The sequence below is a fragment of the Monopterus albus genome, unplaced genomic scaffold (assembly GCF_001952655.1).
Source record: "Monopterus albus unplaced genomic scaffold, M_albus_1.0 scaffold29.1, whole genome shotgun sequence".
NCBI lineage: Eukaryota > Metazoa > Chordata > Actinopteri > Synbranchiformes > Synbranchidae > Monopterus > Monopterus albus.
The window spans coordinates 4,975,316-4,998,921 of NW_018127909.1; the positions used below are offsets into that span (position 1 = coordinate 4,975,316).

Consider the following 23,606-nt stretch of genomic DNA (forward strand, 5'->3'; position numbering starts at 1 on the left):
CTCACTGATGTGGACACCCAGGTATTTGAAGCTGCTCACCCTCTCCACTTCGATCCCCCTGGATGAACAGTGGCTGATGAGTTCTCCTCTCCTTCCTCATGTCCACTATCATCTCCTTTGTCTTGTCCGTGTTGAGGCTGAGATTATTGTCCTTGCACCATGACACCAGACCAGCCACCTCCCTCCTGTAGGCTGCTTCGTCCCCGCCAGTGATGCGACCTATCACTGTGGTGTCGTCCGTGAACTTTAGGATAATGTTGTCTTTGTGGGAGGCGACACAGTCGTGGGTGAACAGGGTGTAGAGGATGGGACTGAGGACACATCCCTGTGGGGTGCCAGTGTTTGTAACAATGCTGGCTGAAGTCCTATTGCCAATCCTGACAGTCTGGGGCCTGCCAGTCAGAAAGTCCAGGAGCCAGTCACAGAGGGTGGGGTGCAGACCCAGTGTGGACAGTTTGTGGGTGAGTTTGTGGGGGACAACTGTGTTGAAGGTGGAGCTGTAGTCAATGAAGAGTATCCTGATGTAGGAGTTTCCATTTTCCAGGTGAGAAAGGGAATAGTGGAGTGCAGCTGCGATGTAGGAGTCTCCTGATACATGCTGTGTAAATGAAAATTGGTGGCATTATTTATCTTGTATCTGGTTATAGTACTTTCAAAGGAAATGTCTGTCTGTGCTCTGTTTTCTGCTTTTGATTTTGTTTTTGTGAATTTGCATAAAGTGTCTTGATGCCTGCATATTATACATATACTCTCACCAGTCACTTTATTAGGTACACCTGTACAATTTTATGCATTTATGTATCTGTGGAGGACAAAAGTATAGAGACACCTCTGAATATAATATAGTTCTGTACAACACCACCTCTAATTATGCCCTCAATAATAAACATTAATTGAATTTATACATTTATGACAGTTTTACCAAAAACTGAAGCATTTTGAGCTTCTTAAACACGGATGTTAAGGCAGACTTTTTGCATTGACTTGCATACTTTTACTTTTTTAAAAGTTGAATCTTTATTAAATATTACATATTAAATGAGTTTGGTGCTTCAGAGTGGCCTGAATGTAGTGTGAGTAGATGAGCTGATATAAGGCTGATGATAACCTTTCCCTATACTCCAGGTGGCCACGCTCTACGAGCTGGTCCTGCTCAGAGTCTCAGTCCTCTGGTGTCCCCCTCGGAGGGCGAGTTAGCCGCTCCACTCTCTCCCTCCTGCGGCCACACCTTGGATGGTCTGGGTCCTCCCTCATCCACCTCCACCACCTCGTCTGCTCCCCCACCCCTCAAAGACAACCCCAGCTTGGCTGAGTTTGTTCCCATGTTAACACAGGGCTGGGCAGAGATTTTCATACGGAGACCATCTGGTACTCAAAACGCACATAGCACTAAGTGACTGCTAATACTGGTAGCGCTGTGGTTGAATACTGTCTTTCTTTCTGTCTGACTTTTTTTTTTACCTTTGTCAGGTAACACAAGCTGGTTGATGTGTCTGGAGAACCCACCTAGTCCCTTCTCCTCTGAGCTCGGCAACATGCCGCTGCAGGAGCTCTCCAATGTCCTGATGGCGATGGAGGGAGTGAAGGAACCTCCTATGCAGACGTCCAGTGCTCCTGCCAGCACCGCTGCTCCCGCTCCAACATCCATCTCAGAGCCCCTAACCCAAACACACAGCAGCATTGGAGGGAAGGCAAACCTGATCCAGCGCTGTAACACTGGTGAGCAGCCAGACATATCAGAGTGGGCCATTTGTTTTATCTTGTTGGTGATGGTAATAAATCTGTGCAGGTGAGTTGCAGGTTCTGAAATTTTAGGATGATAAAAATGCTGCTGGATTATCTGTGAAATAAACAGAATGGCACATCTAGGAAATTTGGCTAGTGTATTAAAAATGAAGACGGATGAATGCATCCCTACTGTCAGTCTGACTGCCTGTCCCTTTAATGGACTGAGCTATGTGTCAAATCTCTTGTAAGTATTTTATTTGGACAGTGAAGGTCATCAAAAGTCCAGCTTGGATCTGCTTGGGTCAGTGATGGGTAACATTCACTGTTTTGACAAGCTTTTGTGACCTATCTTTTGAAGAAGCCTCCTTTTCAGTGACGACCAGTCTTCTGTGCATTAGTTCATTCTCTCTCTTACTCTGGGGCTCAGCTTTCTCCATTTATTCATCTCTGCCTTGTTTCTTATTTAACTCATCTTTTTCTTTACTTTCTTTCAGCAATTTCTATTCCTCATTGCCTTTGAATTCTGAGATTTCCCCCTTGTTCTTATTGATTTGTTTTTGTGTTCTCACCACCATGCTGGTTTGTGATTGACTGCTCTCTGTCATGTGGCACCTTGTGCCACCGGCCTGTCTTCTGGCGTCTTGCCTGCAGTGGGCGGCTCTCTCTGGTCTCTGGGTCTGGGCTCTGCCCCCTTAGGCCCTCCAGCTCCTGGCAGGTTGCACAGGAGTATTTCCTGGGCAGGTACTGTCCACCACATCTCCCCTCCACCCTCAGAAAATGCCTGGCGGAGTGTATTTCCTCACACTTGTACAATACAGTAGTCTGCCAGCACAAACTGGAAATGACATTTGCAGTTGATTTTCATTATTTCTTTATTATATAAGTAAGTTCAATGTTTGCAGGGAAAGTGATATATTATTCCCATTTGCTTTGGGAAATGGGCTTATGTGCTTTCTTGCCAAGCATAAGTTGAGAAGATTGATGGCACTCCCATGTCTGTCTGTCCAGTGTGAAGCTGCAGACAGCAGACTGTTAGCTTAGCTTAGCACAGTGACTGAAGGGGAAAGAGCTGGCACTGTCCAGAGGTAACAAAGTCCACCTGCCTTCACCTCTCTAAGTAATTAATGAACACATTATATCTTGTTTGTTTAATCTGTGGTTAAAACAAAGCTCAAATGACAATTTGGAGTTTGGCATGGATTTGTGTGCTGGACAGTTTCTTAGTGAGGAGTCCTCGTCGCTTTGGCTTCATATTTTCAAAATGTTGCACTGAGTTTGTGTGTTGTCGACACCGTGCTGTTGCCAGACAACATCAGCAGAGACTCCTGTTTCCAGGTACTGTGCTATGCTAAGGTAGACGTCTCCTGGCTTCATTTACCACACACACACCACTCATCCATCTTAGTAGGAAAGCAAATAAGCATATTCTCCAAAATATCAAACTATACAGAGTGACGATGTGTAGGAATTTTTTCCTAACCTTAATTTTTATACTTAAAAATTGTACAAGTGAAGTGTTTCAGCATTCTTGCTTACACATACAATAACTGTCCTCACTCAGATCAATCAGTCCAGTGACACCTACAGATGGATCATGATTTATTCTCCTACCATGATTTTCTTTTCCTTCCTAATCATCTTTTCTTACTCTTGTGTTTCTGAAATATACTCCCAGAGTCACCTTTAACCTCTTGCCTCCCGATGTTGTCAACAGGAAAGCCCAGACCGCATCCAAGTAATATGCACTTCCTTTCCTTACTGGTGAACCCAGTAGGGTGATGAAGACATTTTCAGAGCTGCGGTTTTGACTGCCAACACTTGAGTGTCAAAGGCGGCGTTGGTTTCCTCCTCTTCTTTTAGTGTCAGGAGAGGTCTGTTTGGCAGAGGCAGGACTGTGGGACCTGGTCTGGGCTGCTGTTGCAGTAGCTGCAGTGTGTTTGGGCTGAGATAACCAAACATGCATGTGTCTTGATGGAAATCAGGCTGACAAAATGGTGACTGTTGCTGCTGTGATCTGTCTGTTACTTATCTCTGTATTTGTGCTGTAGGTTAGCAACACTGTAGCTCTTAATGTAATGAGTTTAGCTTTTAGAGAATGTGTGTCATTTTCTTGATGCCAAAATCAAAATAGCTGCTGACAGCTGTCAAGACATCTTTAATGCTTGTTGTGGGAGTCCTACACCTGTGTATGCTTTTGTGTCTCTCTGATTGTGTAGCCAACATTGTGGTGTGTGTGTGTGTGAGAGAGGGGTTTGTTACTTTACTTTTGTGGGTGTGTACATTCACCTATAACCCACATGGCTGTTGTTGTGTCCTGCCGTAGACTCTGTGGTGGTGCTGGAAGAGGGTTCGGTGGTCACCACAGCACACGCCCCACATGATTGGCTAGAGAGTGAGGAGTTTGAGCCAGTGACCTCTGATCCCATCTTTATGGCTGCTGACAAGTTTACAAAGACGCCGCCTCCTGGAACACTCAGCAGGGTGGGTAGTTGCTGCATGCAAAATGGCATATATGACGACAGCATGTACGGCGAGTTAACAAAATACCACATATGCTACAGCATGGTGAGCAAATCAGACTAACATGTACATGTTTAATGTGGCTTGTTGTGGCTCTGCTGTCTTACACTCCTTTGAAGCATTTTTGGCACCATTGCTGTTACAAAGGTGACATACCAGTGTTTGTATTCTGCCTATTCTGTGGTTTTTGCCTATTTTAGCTATAACATGCCAAACCCACTGGTACAGTCATTTAAAGTGTTTAAAATCAACTCCTTTTATTTTTCTCCTCCAGTCCTCCTCCACCTCTAGTCATGATGATGAAAAGTCGACTCTGGAGGAAATCAGTGAAGGAGGGATGCCCATTGATCAGCCCAACATGGGACCTTTGACCCCAGGCAGCCAGGGACCCGAGCTTCCTTTCCAGACCCACTCTCAGTCCCAGGGTCACGGACTTAACAAGTCAAGCTCCTCCCCGGAGCTCCAGACCTTACCTGAAGCCTTCACCAAGGCTGCTATGGAGTCTGAGACTACACTGGCAGACACATTGCAACCCAGAGCATCAGAGAACAAGCCTCAGGGCCAGCAGCCTCATTTCGAGAAAGAGAAATTAGAGGGAAGCACCAGAGGAGACATTAATGGACTGGGAGGGCAGAGTCAAGGTAGTGAAGGTCCAGGTGTAGTTGCATCTCAAGGTGGAGGCATGAGGATGAGGTTGGAGTGTCCGCCAGCGGCGGTGCAACCTGGAACCATCTCCCCCAGTGGAGGCCACCGGCCCCGGGGTCACACCATCTCAGTATCAGCCCCCTCATCCAGGAGGGAGAGGAGGACAGAGAGAGACTTGTACCACAGTCGACCGGGACCAGGGACTACAGAGAAGATCTCTGGACTGAGCCCCAGGTACTGCTGCAGCCTCTGGTGTTTGTTTCTGCCACACCACTGATGCGGCCTATCAGGTCAAGTCAGTAAGCTGACCTCTGCTTGCAGTGTGTCTGTGAAGAGCATTTTCATTATGTTTCACAACCTAGTTTTCAATTTAAAAGATTGTTTGAGATGTTGAAGCATGAGAAATACCGGTTTTATATTATAGCACTGATGTAAATGTTGAAACCTGGATTTGATTTTGTTTGTTTCTTTTGACAAAAACTCATGAGTTTTAGTCAAATTTGAGTCGTTTGAGTTTTTTTTAGGTTTCAGTCAATAAAACTAAATACACTTTAGTGAGGTTTGTGGAAAACTGTTTTATTCAGTGTCGCTTTTCAGAACTCACATTAAAACTGGGAGATCTCTCCAGCAGCTGACTGCCCATATTAATCCTGGAACTGGGTGATAACATCACAGTGGCTATCTGACCGAAAGGAATGTTTATTTTACATCTACATCCTCATTGTTTCATGGTAAATCCTCCTACTGTTTCATATGGTGCGCTGCTGCATTATCCTAGTGTGTCCCAGCGGCTTTTGTGTGTAATTCTCTGGCCTGTAGATGATTATGATTCCTAAACCTGTTTGTTCCAGGAAGCTCTAATGCCAGAGACAGAACATTGCTGAATGTAAGATGGTAGTGAAACACATTAAGCAGATAATTCAACTCCTGAACAAGAGATATTTTTGGCTGCTGGAGAAGGTTTTCAGCAACTATGGTTCGTGGTTCCACACATGAGCAGGTTGTTAAGTTACTTCATGTCCATTTGTCCGTCTTTCACATTATCATTTACTTTTTATTTGTTAATGAAAAATGTAAAATTTCTTCTTATCAAATATTACTTTGTTTTTAGTTTGTTTTTTTTGTCCTGAAAAATAGGTTGTCAACAAATATTTGTCACAGTTTTCATGAATGAAATCAACACTGTAGAGCACTTAAAAGTAAATTTTAAAATTAAAATTAGTAAATGCACAGTTGCTAATTATTGTTATATAATCCTTATCAGTGTTCATGATACTTAATTGCATTTTTATGCCATGTACATATTGGACATTGCCTTTGATTCACACCATTTATATTTTAAAGGCCACTTAAGAGAGTGGATTTATAAGCTTTTTAAAATTCTTCTGCCCACCACTTGTTTGTCTCAGCCTCAGTCTTTGTCTCCTCCAGCTTCGTCTTCCTCCAGCTGTACCACTCTCCTTTCTTTGGTAATGAAGCCAACAAGCCGGTGCTTCTGCCCAAAACTCAGGTTAGTGGCCCTCCGTGTACGGATGATCTGTAGTATGCTCCAGTGTACGCTGTGCTGTTAACAGGGTTTTCTCCCTGTTGTAGGTGATTGACCGTGCTGTCAAGGTTCTGGACCAGATGCCTCCTTATGACACCCATAAGATTGGAGTGGTGTTTGTTGGAGCTGGTCAGGTGAGAAGATGAGCACCAAATGCTGTTTGGATAATAACTTCGGGTATTTCCTATAGTCTCGGACTTTACCCCTTCATCCTCTCCACTCTCCTCAGGTTAACAATGAGGTTGCCATCCTGTCAAATGAGTATGGTTCGAACCGTTACGCTGCCTTCCTCACAGGCCTCGGCAAATTAATCCATCTGAAAGACTGCGACCCTGACCAGATCTTCCTTGGAGGGCTTGACCAGTATGGAGATGATGGAGAATTCACCTACTGCTGGCACGACGACATCATGCAGGGTGTGTGTGTGTGTGTGGCCTTGTTTTTCAATACTTGTGTGGCCCAAAATCCATAAGTTACTATCTTTGTTGGGACCGGAAGTCACTTGTGGGGACCGGAGGCTGGTCCCCACAACGTAGTTTGTAGAATTTTATGAAAATGATGGGATGTAAGATTAGAGCAGGTGTAGGCTTTGGTTAAGGTTAGGCTAAGTCTCCTGGAAATGAAAGCAAGTCTATGTAGGGATCCAGTAAGTGACAAAAACAAGGGTGTGTGTGTGTGTGAGAGAGATGCAGGGAAAAGGGTGACATTTATGGCAATTGTTTGCTGTTCTGCTTGTTACTAATGAAGTTGTGTCTCTGCAGCTATCTTCCACATAGCCACGCTGATGCCAAACAGGGAGAGTGACAAGGGCTGCTGCAACAAAAAGCGTCACATTGGCAATGATTTCGTCATGGTGGTGTACAACGACTCTGGAGAGGAGTATAAACTGGGCACCATTAAGGTACATGCATACACACAAACAGTAAAAAAAAAAAAAAAAACTGAAGTACTGTAGATATTTCTGTTTTAGCTCCGATCTCTTGTGTTTTTAGGGCCAGTTTAACTTTGTAGAAGTCATTATAAAACCACTGGATTATGAATGTAACTTGGTCACCCTCCAGTGCCGCAAAGGTAAGACTTTTTTTTCTGGTCTTGTTACTTGTTGCTGTCAGTTTTGCGCTGTTAACAGGGTTTTCTCCCTGTTGTAGGTGATTGACCGTGCTGTCAAGGTTCTGGACCAGATGCCTCCTTATGACACCCATAAGATTGGAGTGGTGTTTGTTGGAGCTGGTCAGGTGAGAAGATGAGCACCAAATGCTGTTTGGATAATAACTTCGGGTATTTCCTATAGTCTCGGACTTTACCCCTTCATCCTCTCCACTCTCCTCAGGTTAACAATGAGGTTGCCATCCTGTCAAATGAGTATGGTTCGAACCGTTACGCTGCCTTCCTCACAGGCCTCGGCAAATTAATCCATCTGAAAGACTGCGACCCTGACCAGATCTTCCTTGGAGGGCTTGACCAGTATGGAGATGATGGAGAATTCACCTACTGCTGGCACGACGACATCATGCAGGGTGTGTGTGTGTGTGTGGCCTTGTTTTTCAATACTTGTGTGGCCCAAAATCCATAAGTTACTATCTTTGTTGGGACCGGAAGTCACTTGTGGGGACCGGAGGCTGGTCCCCACAATGTAGTTTGTAGAATTTTATGAAAATGATGGGATGTAAGATTAGAGCAGGTGTAGGCTTTGGTTAAGGTTAGGCTAAGTCTCCTGGAAATGAAAGCAAGTCTATGTAGGGATCCAGTAAGTGACAAAAACAAGGGTGTGTGTGTGTGAGAGATACAGGGAAAAGGGTGACATTTATGGCAATTGTTTGTTGTTCTGCTTGTTACTAATGAAGTTGTGTCTCTGCAGCTATCTTCCACATAGCCACGCTGATGCCAAACAGGGAGAGTGACAAGGGCTGCTGCAACAAAAAGCGTCACATTGGCAATGATTTCGTCATGGTGGTGTACAACGACTCTGGAGAGGAGTATAAACTGGGCACCATTAAGGTACATGCATACACACAAACAGTAAAAAAAAAAAAAAAAAAAAATCAGAAGCAACGTGTATGTAGATATTTCTGTTTTAGCTCTGATCTCTTGTGTTTTTAGGGCCAGTTTAACTTTGTAGAAGTCATTATAAAACCACTGGATTATGAATGTAACTTGGTCACCCTCCAGTGCCGCAAAGGTAAGACTTTTTTTTCTGGTCTTGTTACTTGTTGCTGTCAGTTTTGTTTTACCTTTTCCCTTCCCCTGCTCTCTCTTTAAGATCTGGAGAGCTTAGTAGACACAACGGTGGCAAAAATCGTTTCGGACCGCAACCTTCCACTTTTAGTTAGACAGATGGCTCTGCATGCAAATGTAAGTCTTTTCCTTATTACCGCCTCTCACACTTAGTCACTCATACACACTCACACACTGTCTTTATCTCTCTGCAGATGGCCTCTTTGGTGCATCAGTACAGAGCAAACCCCTCTGATGCTTATGCCTCCAAGTGGCTAGCAAGGTTACGACACATTAAGAGGATCAGGACCAGGGTGAGGACAATACACATGAAAACTTAAAAAATGGCCCTTCCTTCATTACCGGCACTACTTTAACATAGTGGCATCTTCAGTTTTTTCTCAAATGTCACTTTTCTTGCCATCTCTCAGGCTCAGGAAGACATTCAGTCTCGCTCAACTCCTGGCATCTCGCTGACACAAGGACACACTCAGCAGAACAAGTCGTTTCAGCAGAGCGCTCAAGCGACTAATCCAGAAGCCTCTGGCCAGAGGAAGAGGCTCGTATCAACAGTGGATGATTTCACTGATTTTGTTTGATTACATGTATCTTGGCGCACACAACCACAAGCAGAGTGTGTTTGTGTGTAAATGCTTGTGGAATAAAAAGTGACCATGAAAGGTTTCGAAATACAGGGTTATTCTCTTTCTTCTTCCCAAAGGACTAAATCAAAATCCAAGTGTAATTTTTCCTGACTTTTCCTTCAGCCATTGAAATCACAGAGCTAAAAGAGGATGAATATTGGACATAAGTGCTGTACAGTCTATAACTGCTTTGTGTTTAAATAACTGTTTAACCATATCAATATGACAGGAATGATAATGTTAAACTGATTTCTGCTGCTCCCGAACGGGCCACTTTTTTTTTTTTTTAATAGGTTTAAATAACATTAAGTGGCCACTCAGTCGCAGACCATAAGCCAAAACCATGTCATTGTGCACAGTTCAGCTGTCAAACTCTTTATTTGACTTTGTCAAGTGCAAAAGCATGAGAAGTGCTACAGCTGCAAAACAGACGATACAAAATAAGAGCATAGACAAATATTTTCAGATGATTCTGTAATACTGTTTTAAAAGAGTGCATCTTATAACACTAGGCAGCTAGAAGATGCGAAGGTGGCCAGTGGAGGCATGAACCTGTTGACAGCTGAGCTTCCTGTGGTTTCTAGTTGGCATGTTGTGAACAAAATGTATATTAAATACGCTAATAGCTTTGGCTGGAGTTAAACCAGAGAAATGTTAAACTTTGGGATGAATATGCTGCTGCAGCACACGATCAATACTGATCAAGCAAAAATATATACACTACAAAGCACCAAAATATACATAAATGTACACACACAGGGGCCGTTTCCATTCCTTTTCATAAGATCCAGAAAGTTAGATCTGCAACTTAATGACCAGAAAAGAGGTGTTTCAATATTAAACCATTTAGGATGAACACTTTGCTTTCTGATGTGTGATGGTAGGGTTTGGAAGGAAGAGGGAGAAAAATGGTCAGTCTTATTTGATATGCCCATCAGTACTTCAAGTCCTCTTCCATATCTATAAACATGAAAATGGGGCTGACACAACTTTCCACTTTTTGGCTGAGAGAAAAGGGAGCAAAAATCATTTTGCTCCCAGTTTTGGTATTCCTGGTTGTGTTTCCAGGTTTTGTGGAAAGGGTGGGTTCCCTGAGATCTGCCCACTGGACACAGGAAGTAAGCATGTTGACCAAAATAAAACACCACAACGACCAGACAAAAGTACAAGACCCAATTGCAAACTATTGCTTCGATACCTTGATAATACTTAACTAAGATGTTTCTATAATGTTGATACAAAATGACATCTTGACATGACAGAGTTAAATACGGCGTTGCATATCAGCTCAATTAGAAAATAAAGTGCTAAGTACAAAACGAATATTACTCGGCATGGTAAAAACTCAGGGTGCATAAATGAAGTCAAAGCTTTGGCATGATTTATAGTTTAGATACAGTATGAGTGAAGCTTTTTCTATTGGTTTGGATACCGAGCTTATTACCTTACACCACACCTCATTAAAAAAAACAATCTAGATCAACAAAAGTGCTTTTACAACATAACCATATTGAACACAATGCAAAAAACATTTAAAAAATATTATGACTGGGAGTCACTATAGCTTTAGGATAGGAGAACTTGTGTCAATGCTCAGTACTACTTTTTCCATTTTTTAAAATCTACAACCGAACGTCCCCACTGAGCATTGCCTTATCCTCCTTTTCCCTTTGTTCCTTCACTCTTAACACTCCTGGTGTAGGAAGTATAGCCAGTGGTTGATCACTTGCTATATGTCCTTGTCACTACTCATGGGTCCCTTCATCTGCCTCTTTTTCATCTCTCCATACTGATTGAATATGGAGAATTACTGTATATCTGCACCCTGAAGAACTGGCTGCTGGGGTCCCAGCAGCCTTGTGTGTGTATGTGTACGTATCTGTTATGGTTGTGTGGACAAATATTATTTCAGTACAATCACTGTGAGGACATTTTAACCTGTTCCTGTAACCTATAAGGGCCATTTGAGAGCTAAGACTTCATTTTAGGTTAGAATTAGGATCAGAGTTAGGCATTTGGTTGTGATGGTTACTGTTAGGGTAAGGGGCTAGGGGATGCATTACTTCAGTGAGTGTCCTAGCAGTACACAGTATAAGTGTGTATATGTGTTTTCCTCATGAGCTTGAGTGTATGACACATTACCATTAGGGCATCTGTGCTACAGTGTTATTTCTATGCCTGTGTTTACCTTCTTGTACATATATCTGTGTGTGTGTGGGTGGGGGATGAGTGTACCTGCATGCAAATTTGGGTCAAAACTATAAAATGTGCCTGTTTTCAGACAGGCCACAAAGCACCCATGGTGACCAAAACATAAAATATAGAGACAAGGACATAAATGAGAAACACTTTTTCTGAGATACACAAAAACACAGACTTGCATCACTTTCAGTTCACTATGTTCTCTGGTGAGCACACTCATGTGCGCCTGTCAACGACCCCATGTGACCTCCAGGGTTCCATGGGGTCTAAGTTCAGTTGCGGCCCTGGGGAAATGGGAATATGAGTATTTCTTGGTTTCATTGTTGATCTTTACTTGGCTGTTTAAACTAGCTCAGTTAGCATCTGGTGACCTGCATCGTGCTTCTGAGAGAATTGACCTGGGCTTTGAATAAGTCACTGCTTATAAACCTGCAAAAACTCTTATTTTCTAACTCTGTTTATCTTTCATTACTCCAAACTACTTGTCTTCTTGTTTTCTTCCTGTAAATCGTTAAATAACTTTCCCATCTGCTAATCTTTCCTCTCCTCAGGGTTTAGAGAGGGGCATCTGGGGACAAAACCTGCTGCCCCTTCCTCCTCTCGTCCTTAACCCTATATTGATGCTCATGGATGCCACCCCCATTTGTTACACTTCCATTTGCTCCTCCATCCTCAGGATTTGGGATGTCCAGGGCTGTGCCTATCCAAGTTGGGATGCACTTTGTTTTTGAGGGGTGGGGGTTTGCGTTTTCGCTTGCGTGTGGGAATGATGGTAGTGTGAGCGGGGTGATTAAACAGGCTGGAAGAGGGGAGGGTCTCTCTCTCTGTGGGAGGGTCCCAGTCCCGGGAAATATGGGTAGGGACGGGAGGGGTAGGTGTGGGAGTACATGGAGATGCAGTGGGTGTTTTGGGTGGTGGGATGCAGGTGGCGGGAGTGTTTACTGATGAGACAAGGAGGGAGGAGAGGTCAGAGGCAGGCTTATCTGTGACTGGTGTGGATGGAGGTGCAATGACTGGAGGTCTGGCTGATGACAGCGGGCCGGGGGTATGTGTCGAAGCAGAGACTGGGCAGGGCTTTAAAAAGGGAACAGACATAGGTACAGGAGTCTTTCTGGGGTTGGCAGCATTGTTTCCACAGTCCTTTGGATGTTCATCTTTATTCATTCTTCTCCCCTTCTTGCCTCCTTTGTGTTTTTCTTTGCCACTCTTTTGTTCTCTCCGTGCATCCCCAGAGTCCTTGTGACCACCACTTCCACTATCTCTCCCTTTACGCCGCCTTTTCCTCTGGGCTTGCTCCAGGTTACACTCGATGTGGTACAGGTCCTCTGTTGCCATGGTGACACGGTCAAGCTGTTGTAGCAGAGCGTCCAGGGTGGGAAGGAGCCTCCTAAGAGAAGCTTCAGTCTCTGCCTTCTCCCTCCAGCTGGTACCTCCCACCACCACCCCTGGGCTGAGCCCCAAACCCAGGCCCAACCCAAGTCCCAGGCTGACCCCTGGGGCTTCTGTCAGGCTGCAGGGGCTGGAGGAGGCTGGGTGCCACGAGGCCTCGGAGCCTGCATCAACACTGTCTGGGGTGGGTGGGGAGTCAGGACCGTCTAAGGGTGGCAAGCACAGGGACTTACAGTCACTGGTGGAGGATGAGCGGGATGGAGGCAGCTCCATGCCCTCAAAACGCACTTTGTGACGAAACTAGGAAGAGGGTGAAAGACAAAAAAAGAGGAGATATAGGAATTGGGAAAGTACGTAGCTTAATATAGCCACTAATGAATACCTTCTCACCTCATTCTTTTATTTTGTCCCTACAAAACCTTTATAAAAATAGGTCAAACTGTTTTTTTAAGGGCTTGTTATAGACATGAAACAGAAAATGTACCTCCTTGGCCCTGCTGAGCCCCATCCAAATTTTGAGTCGTCTGAGGAACAGCTCGACCATCTCATAGTCTTGGAGATCCACAGCTGGACGGTACAGCTCTGCTCGTGCACGACGGTAGTTCCTCATTAACACAGAAATGATCAACCAAAGCAACACCAGCCGAAATATGGCGAAAGTTGTGTGGAACACCAGCGATGAGATGGTGCTAGAGGGACCAGTAATCGCCCAGGCGGGACACCACGATAACAGGCCCCGCCCATCAGCACCCAACAGTGACAGGCAGGCTGAGCTCACACTGCTGTAGCTGTCCAGTGTGGAGTGGAAGAGCTGAAGGGCAGGAGACGGAGGAGAAAAATGTTTAAAACAGCTGATTCCTCATGGTGCTTCAAACAGTGTACTGGAAAAATGTAGGCCTGTGAAATCATTAGGAAAATGGGACAAACTGTATGAGAAGAATCTCCATAAATAAGAGAAAAGAAAAAGAATCACCAAGGATAATGCATCAAGATGTGCCTCAGTTTAGACAGGCTGAAGCTATTGTCACTGATTCCGAACTTCACACCAGGGAGAGACAGACACTGGAATAATGTGAAATATTTCAGACCAAGTGGAGTTCAGTTCACTTTGTTGTTGTTCTAACAACAGAGATAAAGCTAGGCTATGCAGTCTGTGCTGAAGTGAAGGTTTAGTGGGAATTCAGTAAAGAAAGCAGACAGTAGGCATGAGAATAAAACCATTTCTGAACAGACTAAACAACTGTATGAAAGGTAAACTAATGTGGGTGGACAGATGCAGTTGTACATTGTGCATTTTGTGCAAGAATACATTATGTTTAGTTTGTGTCAGCAGTGGTGGGGTTCAGAGACAGATACAGATGAAAAAACTGACCAAGTGTCCTGTGTGTGAGTAAGCCAGCACCAGCAGCAGCAGTGCCAGGGTGACTCCCAGCAGCTCCCAGACTGAGCGCCGCAAGGCTCTGCCAAACACAGCCCACTCTCTGAGGAACCGCAACTGGTGGGACGCCTGCATGATCAGAAGAGAGAGCAAGTGCAAGAAAAATGTGTTTCCAAATTAGAACAATGGCTGAATATTACTGTGTATGGTGGTGGTGGGGCTCAAAAATGTTTTTACACACAAAAGAGGGGCCCAGCAGAAAAAGTTCAGAGACCACTTCAATAATATGCAAATTTGTCACTCAGTACTTTTCAGTAAATAAAATCTTTCCTTTAACATGTTTAGAATCAGACCCTCTGCCTTTCTCTTTTACCTTGAGCACCAGTATGAACAGCAGCAAGGCAGACACGACTGTGTACATCTGAGTCTGCCTGGCCAGAGGGTAGAAGTCTGTGAACGCATCCCGTGGGTGCTCCATGTACAATGTCCACTGCTGCTTGGCCATGGTGCAGCGGCTTAAGTGCAGCCCACACACAGATGCTGCCAGAGTGAGTTTACAGATGCCCAGGAGTCTCCAAGCTGACAGCAGGTACTTGTAGCCCTCCCTGAGGAAGCCCAAAATCCCCCGCACCAGGAAATACAACACCAAGGCGAGGAGGATGATCTGGAAAACAAAGGAATAACAAAGTTTCATTGTAGATATGTTCAAACAACAAAGCCAAAGGCAGGGAAAGGGACTGGTCTGTGTCTTAGGGGTCAATCATTTTTATTGATGGTGTTAAGAGAAGTTGCCAGGGGTTACCGTGAGAAGGAGCTGTAGGTCCAGGCCTGTGATTGGCCACAGAGTGATGACAAGGAGGTCGAGACTGGACTGGGCACGCTCAGAAACTGGGAACTCAAACAGGAAGGAGAAGACAGCCAAGAGATTTGTGTTGATGTTGTAGAGTGAGAACTCCACCGACACAGAACGAGTCCTATCAACACAAACACAAAACACATACAATTAACTACAAAAAGTCACTTCTAGTTTTGGAACCAGTTTTATTAAGCTGGCTGTTTCTGTCACAGGACGCTTTATTTCATATAGAGATCAACAGCACTGACCAAGTGTTCAAAAGACACAGCTGAGTGTGTTGTAAGAGTGCTCCACCACACATTTCTACTGACATTTAGTTGCTCCCATCTGAATATCTGTAACCTAACACTGGATTAAAGGTTTGTTTGTGCCTTCGGTTGTTATTCTCCGAATGATTGCTGAAAGCGAGCCTACATTCTTAGCACATTCTTTACTGGATAGTTTACTATATTTCATTTTAATGTTTGACATGCTTTTGTGTACAACCTTTTAATGACTGAAGCCTGCAGGGCATAATGTACCACAGGGACATATTCAGAATTCTGTTTTATTCCAGTCATTGTGAAATTATGTGCACATGTACATCTATCCCAATTTCTTCTCCCTTACAATTGGCCCCCGACCTTGAATACACCCTGGACAAAGAAATCAGTCATGATTTTCCTGACTGCATTGCCTTGACCTGTGCATTTAACAGCTGGCAGTGCAATTGGATGATGTTATGGTGGGTTCTTTCTTCTACTGTAACTTTGGCTTCATTTTTTTTATTCTACTATTTTCAGCCCTGCCCTGCCCTGATTACTACCTGTAGTCAAGCCAGCTCAGCTGCCGCAGCTGCTGTAGGGAGGAGGCGGCCTCCTCCAGGCTTCTGTTCAGCTCATGGACCACATCTCCGCTGTTGTACACCCTCATCTGAGCCAAATGCCACTCCCTAGACGGACGAGTGGGAGGATACACAGAGGAGAAAAAAGAACATGAAAACAAAGAAAACCAGATGTTAAACAGATACTGAATCTGACCAAGTTAACTGAACGCCTGCCGTGTTACAGCTGGGCTTTCCCACCCTTTTCTTACCAGTCTGCACCAAGGGCAGTGAAATTCTCAGTGTCTTCAATTGGAGATGTAGCCCAACCTTTTCCCCAAACACTGTCTCGTGCCCTGGCACCATCTGCACACAATATAAACTGAGATTAAAGTTCCCTCAGAAATGTAAATTTAAAGATAAGGAGTTCAGCAAGTAGATGTTGAGGAATGGTACAGTATTGTTTGTTGGAGTCCCTGTGATACAAAACAAAATAATTTGAGTTGACTCAAAATTAAAAGCAAAGAAACATAATGGCATCTCCACAAAAATATTTTTTCCATTTGCACAGACTGAACAGATTAGAGACAGTTTCTGTCTGACCTTCAAATTATATCAGTATTTAGCTCCAAGCTGACAAAGGTAAAGACAGTAACCATATTTTGGTCTCACCCTGGGTGTCACGGATTTGTCGTAGCCTTATCGTGCCGAGCAACGCACTTCCTGTATTTCTCAAGAGGGTGGAGTCATCCAGTAGCTGTGGCAACAGGGACTCATTCAGCCACATCAGAATGTCACCTCGACTACAAGACAAATCAGTTTATCACACATTGGTGTCAAACAACCTAAAGATGTATGCTCACGGGATGAGTGCACAACAGTTGACAAAAAAAAAACAAGTGCACAGTTTTACACACAGAGAAGCTTGTTATTCTCAGTGGAATGAACTAATAAAAAGGTCTATATCAACATTTTTCATAAAATTCTAAACACTTTTTAATTGAATTAGCACATTAACAAGAAATAAAGTCAGGTGTAGAAGCTGAGTGTGTGTGTGTACCTGCTGACATTGTGGTACTCAGATATGTGCAGGGCTTGTTGCAGCTGAGTGCGCAGTCTGAGGCTGTGTGTCTCTTTCGCAGAGTCCGAGTAGTTAAGAAGTAAAACCACCAACAGGAAAAATGTGTAAACCAGGAAATTCTGAAAATGAGAACCAGCTATTCTGTTATCAAACAAGACAGAGCTTTAAATGTCTACAACGCAGTAAAGATGTGAAGGCATCCTCCAGCATCTCCGCCCTAACCCACTCACCTTCAGCATGGTGTGCAGCATGTGGATCTTGCGGGCCTGGTGCCGGGCCTGGGACAGAGCGAAGCCCTGTGGCGGTCTCACCCTGGTGACCCGCTGAACCACTCTCTCCACACGGGGGAACTCCACCAGCACATCCTGGTCCTCTGGACGCAGGCGACGCACACACACTGCATAGTAAACGGCCTCACACAACACCTGCGGGACAAAGTGGGGGAGCAATGGAGCTGTGAAGTTTGAAAACTGCTTCAAAGCTTGAGGTTGTTAATTTACTTGTTCCATAATAGATTTTATGATTCAGATTGATCAGCTGAAATGAAAATAGGAAAACCTCAACTGACACAAAAAGTGTTAACATGACCACAGACAGATCAGCATTTAGCCAGAAACTCTGGGTGTGCGCTCTTTATGTATGAAATTCTAGAGTTTCAGGTACAAAGAAAATCAGTTTGGTTTTCAGCCTGAAGTCGGTCTGTTTTCTATAAGCAACATCTGTTAAATTACAGTCATTTCATTCAGAGTGAGTATAAAGATATTAATCAGTGCAGCTTAAAAAAAAAACTAGTCATGTTTAAATGTTGAAAAGAGATGTATATGGTAAAATTGCATCACCGAATAGAAGTGTGTGTCTACCTTAAGTGGCTCCAACAGCAGGCAGGAGCACAGGAAGCTAGCAAAACAGGAGATGAGCCACATCATGGCTACACTCTGATTGAAACCGTGACCCGCCCAAATTGAAACACCATTTGCTAGAGAAATCACTGCCCAGCTGCCCCACAGGGCAGTGCGCCCACACCAGGGAGGGAACCGCCTGGGACGACACACGTCTGTCATTACTGGAGAAGGGAGAGAAAAGGTCGAGAATGAGGGAATTAGAACTTTGTAAAAGGAAACACACAGACACACAAAAACAAGAACCCAAAAGGCAAAGACCAGAGAGGAGATGAAGGTCCCAGAGATAAAACAAAAGCAGAAATGGAAGGCATTTTAATTATATTGTTTGATATGAGATGTGATAAAATTTGAAGGTTATTTCACACTTCACAAATCTTTAACAAGTTACTAACAAAACAATCAAGTTTCCCAAAGAAGAATAAACGAGGCTGTAAGAACTTTACTTCAAGTCAAAAATGTATTGAACACTTTAAAAACAGCATGTTGACCAAAGCGCTTTGCAGATATAAAATAAAAAATAAAACGGATAAAATTAAAATAAGAACGACAATACAATCACAAAAATGAGCAAACTCCACTAGGAATCATAGGCCAGAGCAAGCAAATAGGTTTTTTTAGTGTAGATTTAAACTCTGACAGATCACAGACAGACCTAATATTTAAAGGTAGGGAATTCCAGAGTCTTGGTTTCACTACCAAACAAGCGCGATCGATGTTATTTGACCTGTGCCACTGTACGAGATCAGAAAGGTATTCTGAGGCCCTACCATTTAATACTTTAAATGTAATTAACAGTAACTTAAACTAAATCCTAAAACAGACAAGTAACTAATGGAGAGGAAAGAACAGGCAATATATGGTCAAATATGGAAGTGCCCATCAAGAAATGTGCAGCAGCATTTTGCACCACTTGAAGTTTCCCCAAGTAAAAATTTGTTGACCCCAGAATACAAAGCATTAACAATAGTCTAATCTGGAGCTCATAAAAGCATGGATCACAAAGAAAGGAAAGGTTTAACTTTGCTAAATAATTAACTAGATTTAACAACAGCACTATTTCTAAAATTTCAACTCATCAAATAAAACAAATTTTTATAATGGTTTTTAAATGACATACTAGAGGACCAAGGTTGCAGGTAGACAAAGAATAAAGATTTTCAAATAGAACAGATTCGGTTTTGCTGTCGTTAAGATGCAAGAAATTCTGTGATAACCATTTTGATGTCTTTCGATCAAATAATGGAGGAGTACAATTTCTAGCTTTCAGCAGTATATAGATTTGTACGTCATCAGCATAGAAGTGAAAAAATAGCCATGCTTCTCCAGTATGGGCCCAAGAGGTAATATATACAAAGTAAACAGAACTGGTCCAAGAATAGACCCCTGGGGAACACCAGAGGTTGGTGGAGTAGTGGAAGAGGAGCACTGACTGATCTTAATTTCAAAGCTCCTACAAGGCAAATAAGACCGCAACCATTTTAAGACTGCCATGCAACCAAACATACTGTGCAAGCCAAGATAAAATCTTACGGTCAACTTTATCAAATGCTACAGTGAGATCTAAAAGTTATAAAAGGGCACAGTCCCCACAATCAAGGGAAAGAAGGATGTAATTTGCAACCTTTAAAAGAGCTGTTAGTTGTTTGATAAATATTCCTTCCTCTACACACAGTACACACCTACCTGTGTTTGAGGTGAAAGCAGTTTTTGGTGGGTCCCTTCTGACAGTTTCTAGAGGAAGAGGTTCATTCAGTTTCTGGAGGAGAATCACTTCAGTCTTATCTCCAAAAATACTCGACCTGGCATACAAGTGATGTAAATACAATTAAGTCTACAAATGTTCCAAGAATTCCTAGTAATTCTTTGATTCTGTAAACTGAAAATTCAGGGAGTTCGAAGCTCAAACTTACAAGTCAGCCATCTCACTTTCATCTGTCTGAGGGAAAAAGTTCTGTCCATCTGCCAGGATGTGTTTGATTAGATCCTCGTCTGCAAGGGAAAAGTAGCTGAACTTCAGTTTGTACTTCATTGTTCCCATTTGACAAACAATGTAATAATACAGCCAAATGCATACTGAATAACTGTTAACAATAATTGTTGTTAGTTTAAACTCCCATGCAACTACATTGCATTCGGTTACCTGATGAGGTGAAATATTTGTCGCGCTGATCAGTCCCCTTGTCGTCATCAGGGTTAAAGGCCATGTCAACACCCAGGTGCCTGCTCCCCTGACCCCTCTTCAACCTGGGCATCCCTGCCCCATGCCCCACCTCTCCCACCACAGACACGTCACTCAACAGCTCTGGCCAATCCCTGTCCTCAGTCTCATCCTCTGCTGTGCCCCAACTCTCCTCACTGCAGAGAACCATGAGTGATGTTTATTATGTAGTGTGACCTCAGCAAAACATTCAGTTAAACATCTTTGTCTTAAAATTGAAACAATGAGTTTCTCAGAGAACAAAATTGGTGTTGTAACAGCACTGGGCTCAGTGCTGAAACAATTATGGCTTTGAATTTATACCCGTTCTGTGACAGAGAAATCACTTTACTCCTCTGACATTCAAGAAAACATTTTGTATCTTTTCAGTCTTTTTAGAGCAGAATACTCTTTATTACAAACTATCTGACCTTTTATTTTTATTTGTCATGCTCTTTAGTCTCTCACTTGCCATGATAACAGAGTAACTCACCTTTTGGTTGATAGAGTGTGCAAATCCACGTTGGTTTCCTCCGAGTTAGACTGAGAATGACAAAGTGAGACAGAAAGAGAGGGACATACACTGATGACATCATGAGAGAAAACAAATTATTCCTTGCCTGACTGCAGCGTTCCTTATATTACAACATAAAACAGCACCTTAACAGGACAGGACACTAAAGACAAATAATGGATGCAGGACATTTACAGAAGAACCAAAACATGGGAAGATTTAACATGTGGTTTGTGTATGTGAGGGTGTATTCAACTCTATGCAGTCTAGTAATAAGTGTATATATGAATAAAAGGAAGGGAGAAATGGAGGTTAAACAATAAGAGCCCACCCTGTACCACCAGCACTGAAGAAAGGTGATTAAGACAGATGGGGGGGTGGGGCTGTAGTAGGGTTATGTTAGGCCAGGCAGGGCATCAGTAATATTGTTTTATGTGTACAGAATTAAGCTTTCCTCCGTTTTATTGTTTATCATGAGTTAATTTAACTGTTGACACTGGAATCATGTAGCTCTGAGCCGTTCCTGACCCTGGCAAAGGAAAGCTGACCCATTGCATTCCTTTCTTTTCTTGAACAATCACTAGGCCAGAACAATGAGATTCAAATCAAGTTCATGTTAGAGTAAAAAATACATTAAGACATCTGAACTATATCAGGCATGAGTCAATTTAAAATCCCAGTCTTTTCCCATCAGATTGTACCTCGCCATTAAAAAAGAGGAATGAACTTCCAGCCATGGAGTTGTCCAGGAAGTCATCGATCTCCACCGACTCCTGGTCCACTTGTGATGGCACCTGCTCCACAGATACACACTGACGTTCACACACACACACACACACACATACAGAGAATACATTCAGCTTAGCTTATGGGAAGTAGTGAACTGCTGATGATAAAGTTTCGGGCTGGTTTGTGTTACCTTGCTGCGGCTCATTCTGAAGAGTGTGAAGACAAGCAGGTAGAGAGGGTAGGCGATCAGACAGGTCACCAGACCTGCTGCCACTGTCTCTCCATTTAGTGAAGACATCTTTGACACGGCCTGTGGGCTGCAGCACAGGACTCAAATGCAAGGCCGAATCACCAGGATTTGCAATGTGGAAATGCACAATAACGGGGACACAGAGAAGACAGAGAAACAAATATTCCTATACCTGGATCTCTTGTCCACCACGATGCTGTACCACAGTGTGTTGGCCAATATGAAGAGCTGCAGTAACACAGCGCAGCAGGTGGCTCTCTGCAGACGGGTGAAGGGGCTACGGGGGGGCCTCTCCCAGAGGGACAGCCACAGGTGACTCTCACACAGCGCCCTCTGTAGCTCACACTGCAGGAGGCGGGGCATCTTGCGAAGCACAGCCTCCTCTGATGGAAACAGGAAGAAATACAGCGGAGTGAACAGACCGGCATCAACCACCAGCAGATGTTTATGGTGTCATGGTCCAGCTGGGCCTCCCCCTTGTGGCTCTGTTTCCTCTTCCCTGTGTTTCTTGTTGGTTCCCTGTTTGCCTCTCTCTCTGCATGTGTGTGTGTCTGGGTGTGAGGGTTCATTCTGTTCCTGCTGCCCTACATGCCTGTGATTCATTTCCAATCAAGCTCCACTGCACTAAAACACCAGCTCTGCATTCCATTCTCCATCGGATCGTTCAGTTTGCCAAGTGGCACTGACACGCTGGCCACTTCATCTCTCAGTGAGAGTACTACCAGTTTGTTGATTCTGCATTGTAATTCCCTTCTTCCCTTCCTGCTGCCTCAGGTTCACTCCTGCCAACTCAGCTTTCCCTGCCTGCCATACAGACCACAGACCAACCAGCCACTCGCTGCAAGTCCCTAGCCTGTTCTGCTGCCACACACTGCCAAGGACCTCAGCAATTTGTTCGTCCTTCCCTTCACTCCACCATCTGTCCCTGTCCTGAACTTGAGTCCAGAAATTGTTAGACATCATAACATGTGGATGATTTAATTGTAGTTTTTTACCTGATGCCTCCACCTCAATCTCTACCCGTCCATCAGTTCTCTCATTGTCAACTGACAGCCACTCCTCAACCAGGAAGTAGTAGCTGCTTCCTGTCTGTAAGTCCTTCACCAAGACGTACTGTAGCAGCCATGCTGGGGACAGACCTGAGGGAGGATCAAGGAGGGATGGTTTCCTCAAATATAAGATGGCTAAACATTTTGTGATTACAAGGTTTTCTGCTCTGTGTATGCGCCCCTGTGTCTGTACCCTTGTTGTCATGCCAAATTCGTATTTTCCAGATACTGCCCAGGCTGGTGTCTGTGGCAATGTGGAAGATATCAAGAGAGTTGCGTGTGAAGGCTCCTCTGCTGTCGAGATGGCGGTGTCCACTGCGGCTCTCACGCCCATACAAACTGATTCCTACATGGGCTGTGGTGCCTAAAAAGACAGAGACTCACTATATGAACCATTTTGAATAAAGTTTAACTTTGTACAAACAGTTTTTATGACTCCTTTCAATCACCACATTTTATATGTATTAATATCGTAACTGGAATTTGCATAAATGCCCCTGAAAATGTGGAATCTTTCATTCACAGGCTCTCTTCTCCAGTTCATCGTGTTTACTATTTACTGAAATAACAGGACATTAATAAGCAACTATTTTGATAATTGAATTATTTTTAGAATTTCTCAATCAAAGGAGCTTAACAGTTGATGGTGCCAGCTCCTTTAAACGGGAGAGTGGGCTGCATTTTTTTGCATTACCTTACAGCAAACTGAGTATCTTCGGTGTTTTGGACCATTGGTTGGACAAAATAAGATGGGGGTGGCTGTGGCTCAGGAGGCACAGTGGGTCGCCTCCTAAGTGGAAGATTAGCGGTTTGATTTCTGGCTTGTCCACTCAACATGTTGAAGTGTCCTTGAGCGAAACACTGAACCTCCTGTTGCTCCCGGTGATGACAACGGTGCGTGAATGTGTAAGTGCTTGGGAGTGTGAATGGCCAAATAGTGTGAAAGCGCTTTGAGTGTGC

The 23,606-nt window shown here is 43.8% G+C and overlaps 2 protein-coding genes across 6 annotated transcripts in view; one reads left to right on the plus strand and one right to left on the minus strand.

Annotated features, from left to right (window-relative positions):
- Positions 1-9,619, plus strand: part of tsc2 (TSC complex subunit 2) — a 34,102-nt gene extending 24,483 nt beyond the window's left edge. For 2 of the 5 annotated variants that reach the window (XM_020596033.1, XM_020596034.1), the window contains 12 exons: positions 1,126-1,368; positions 1,471-1,719; positions 4,052-4,209; positions 4,523-5,127; positions 6,325-6,403; positions 6,487-6,573; positions 6,669-6,855; positions 7,201-7,340; positions 7,432-7,510; positions 8,700-8,791; positions 8,869-8,967; positions 9,085-9,619. In XM_020596033.1, the coding sequence (XP_020451689.1) occupies positions 1,126-1,368; positions 1,471-1,719; positions 4,052-4,209; positions 4,523-5,127; positions 6,325-6,403; positions 6,487-6,573; positions 6,669-6,855; positions 7,201-7,340; positions 7,432-7,510; positions 8,700-8,791; positions 8,869-8,967; positions 9,085-9,252 (2,186 nt within the window). In that variant the 3' untranslated portion in view covers positions 9,253-9,619. The remainder of the gene's footprint in view (positions 1-1,125; positions 1,369-1,470; positions 1,720-4,051; positions 4,210-4,522; positions 5,128-6,324; positions 6,404-6,486; positions 6,574-6,668; positions 6,856-7,200; positions 7,341-7,431; positions 7,511-8,699; positions 8,792-8,868; positions 8,968-9,084) is intronic. The other 3 variants (XM_020596032.1, XM_020596036.1, XM_020596035.1) reach the window with 3 other exon arrangements.
- Positions 9,620-12,171: 2,552 nt separating this feature from the next.
- Positions 12,172-23,606, minus strand: part of pkd1a (polycystic kidney disease 1a) — a 61,077-nt gene continuing 49,642 nt past the window's right edge. The window contains exons 37-56 of the mRNA XM_020596220.1: positions 22,840-23,010; positions 22,593-22,736; positions 21,770-21,980; positions 21,538-21,664; positions 21,320-21,430; positions 20,598-20,647; positions 20,048-20,262; positions 19,818-19,896; positions 19,591-19,706; positions 17,866-18,068; positions 17,236-17,430; positions 16,985-17,124; positions 16,597-16,727; positions 16,197-16,290; positions 15,928-16,053; positions 15,069-15,240; positions 14,640-14,930; positions 14,261-14,395; positions 13,373-13,699; positions 12,172-13,188 (exon numbers count right to left, since the gene is read on the minus strand). Coding sequence (XP_020451876.1) covers positions 12,172-13,188; positions 13,373-13,699; positions 14,261-14,395; positions 14,640-14,930; positions 15,069-15,240; positions 15,928-16,053; positions 16,197-16,290; positions 16,597-16,727; positions 16,985-17,124; positions 17,236-17,430; positions 17,866-18,068; positions 19,591-19,706; positions 19,818-19,896; positions 20,048-20,262; positions 20,598-20,647; positions 21,320-21,430; positions 21,538-21,664; positions 21,770-21,980; positions 22,593-22,736; positions 22,840-23,010 — 4,055 coding nt within the window. The remainder of the gene's footprint in view (positions 13,189-13,372; positions 13,700-14,260; positions 14,396-14,639; positions 14,931-15,068; positions 15,241-15,927; positions 16,054-16,196; positions 16,291-16,596; positions 16,728-16,984; positions 17,125-17,235; positions 17,431-17,865; positions 18,069-19,590; positions 19,707-19,817; positions 19,897-20,047; positions 20,263-20,597; positions 20,648-21,319; positions 21,431-21,537; positions 21,665-21,769; positions 21,981-22,592; positions 22,737-22,839; positions 23,011-23,606) is intronic.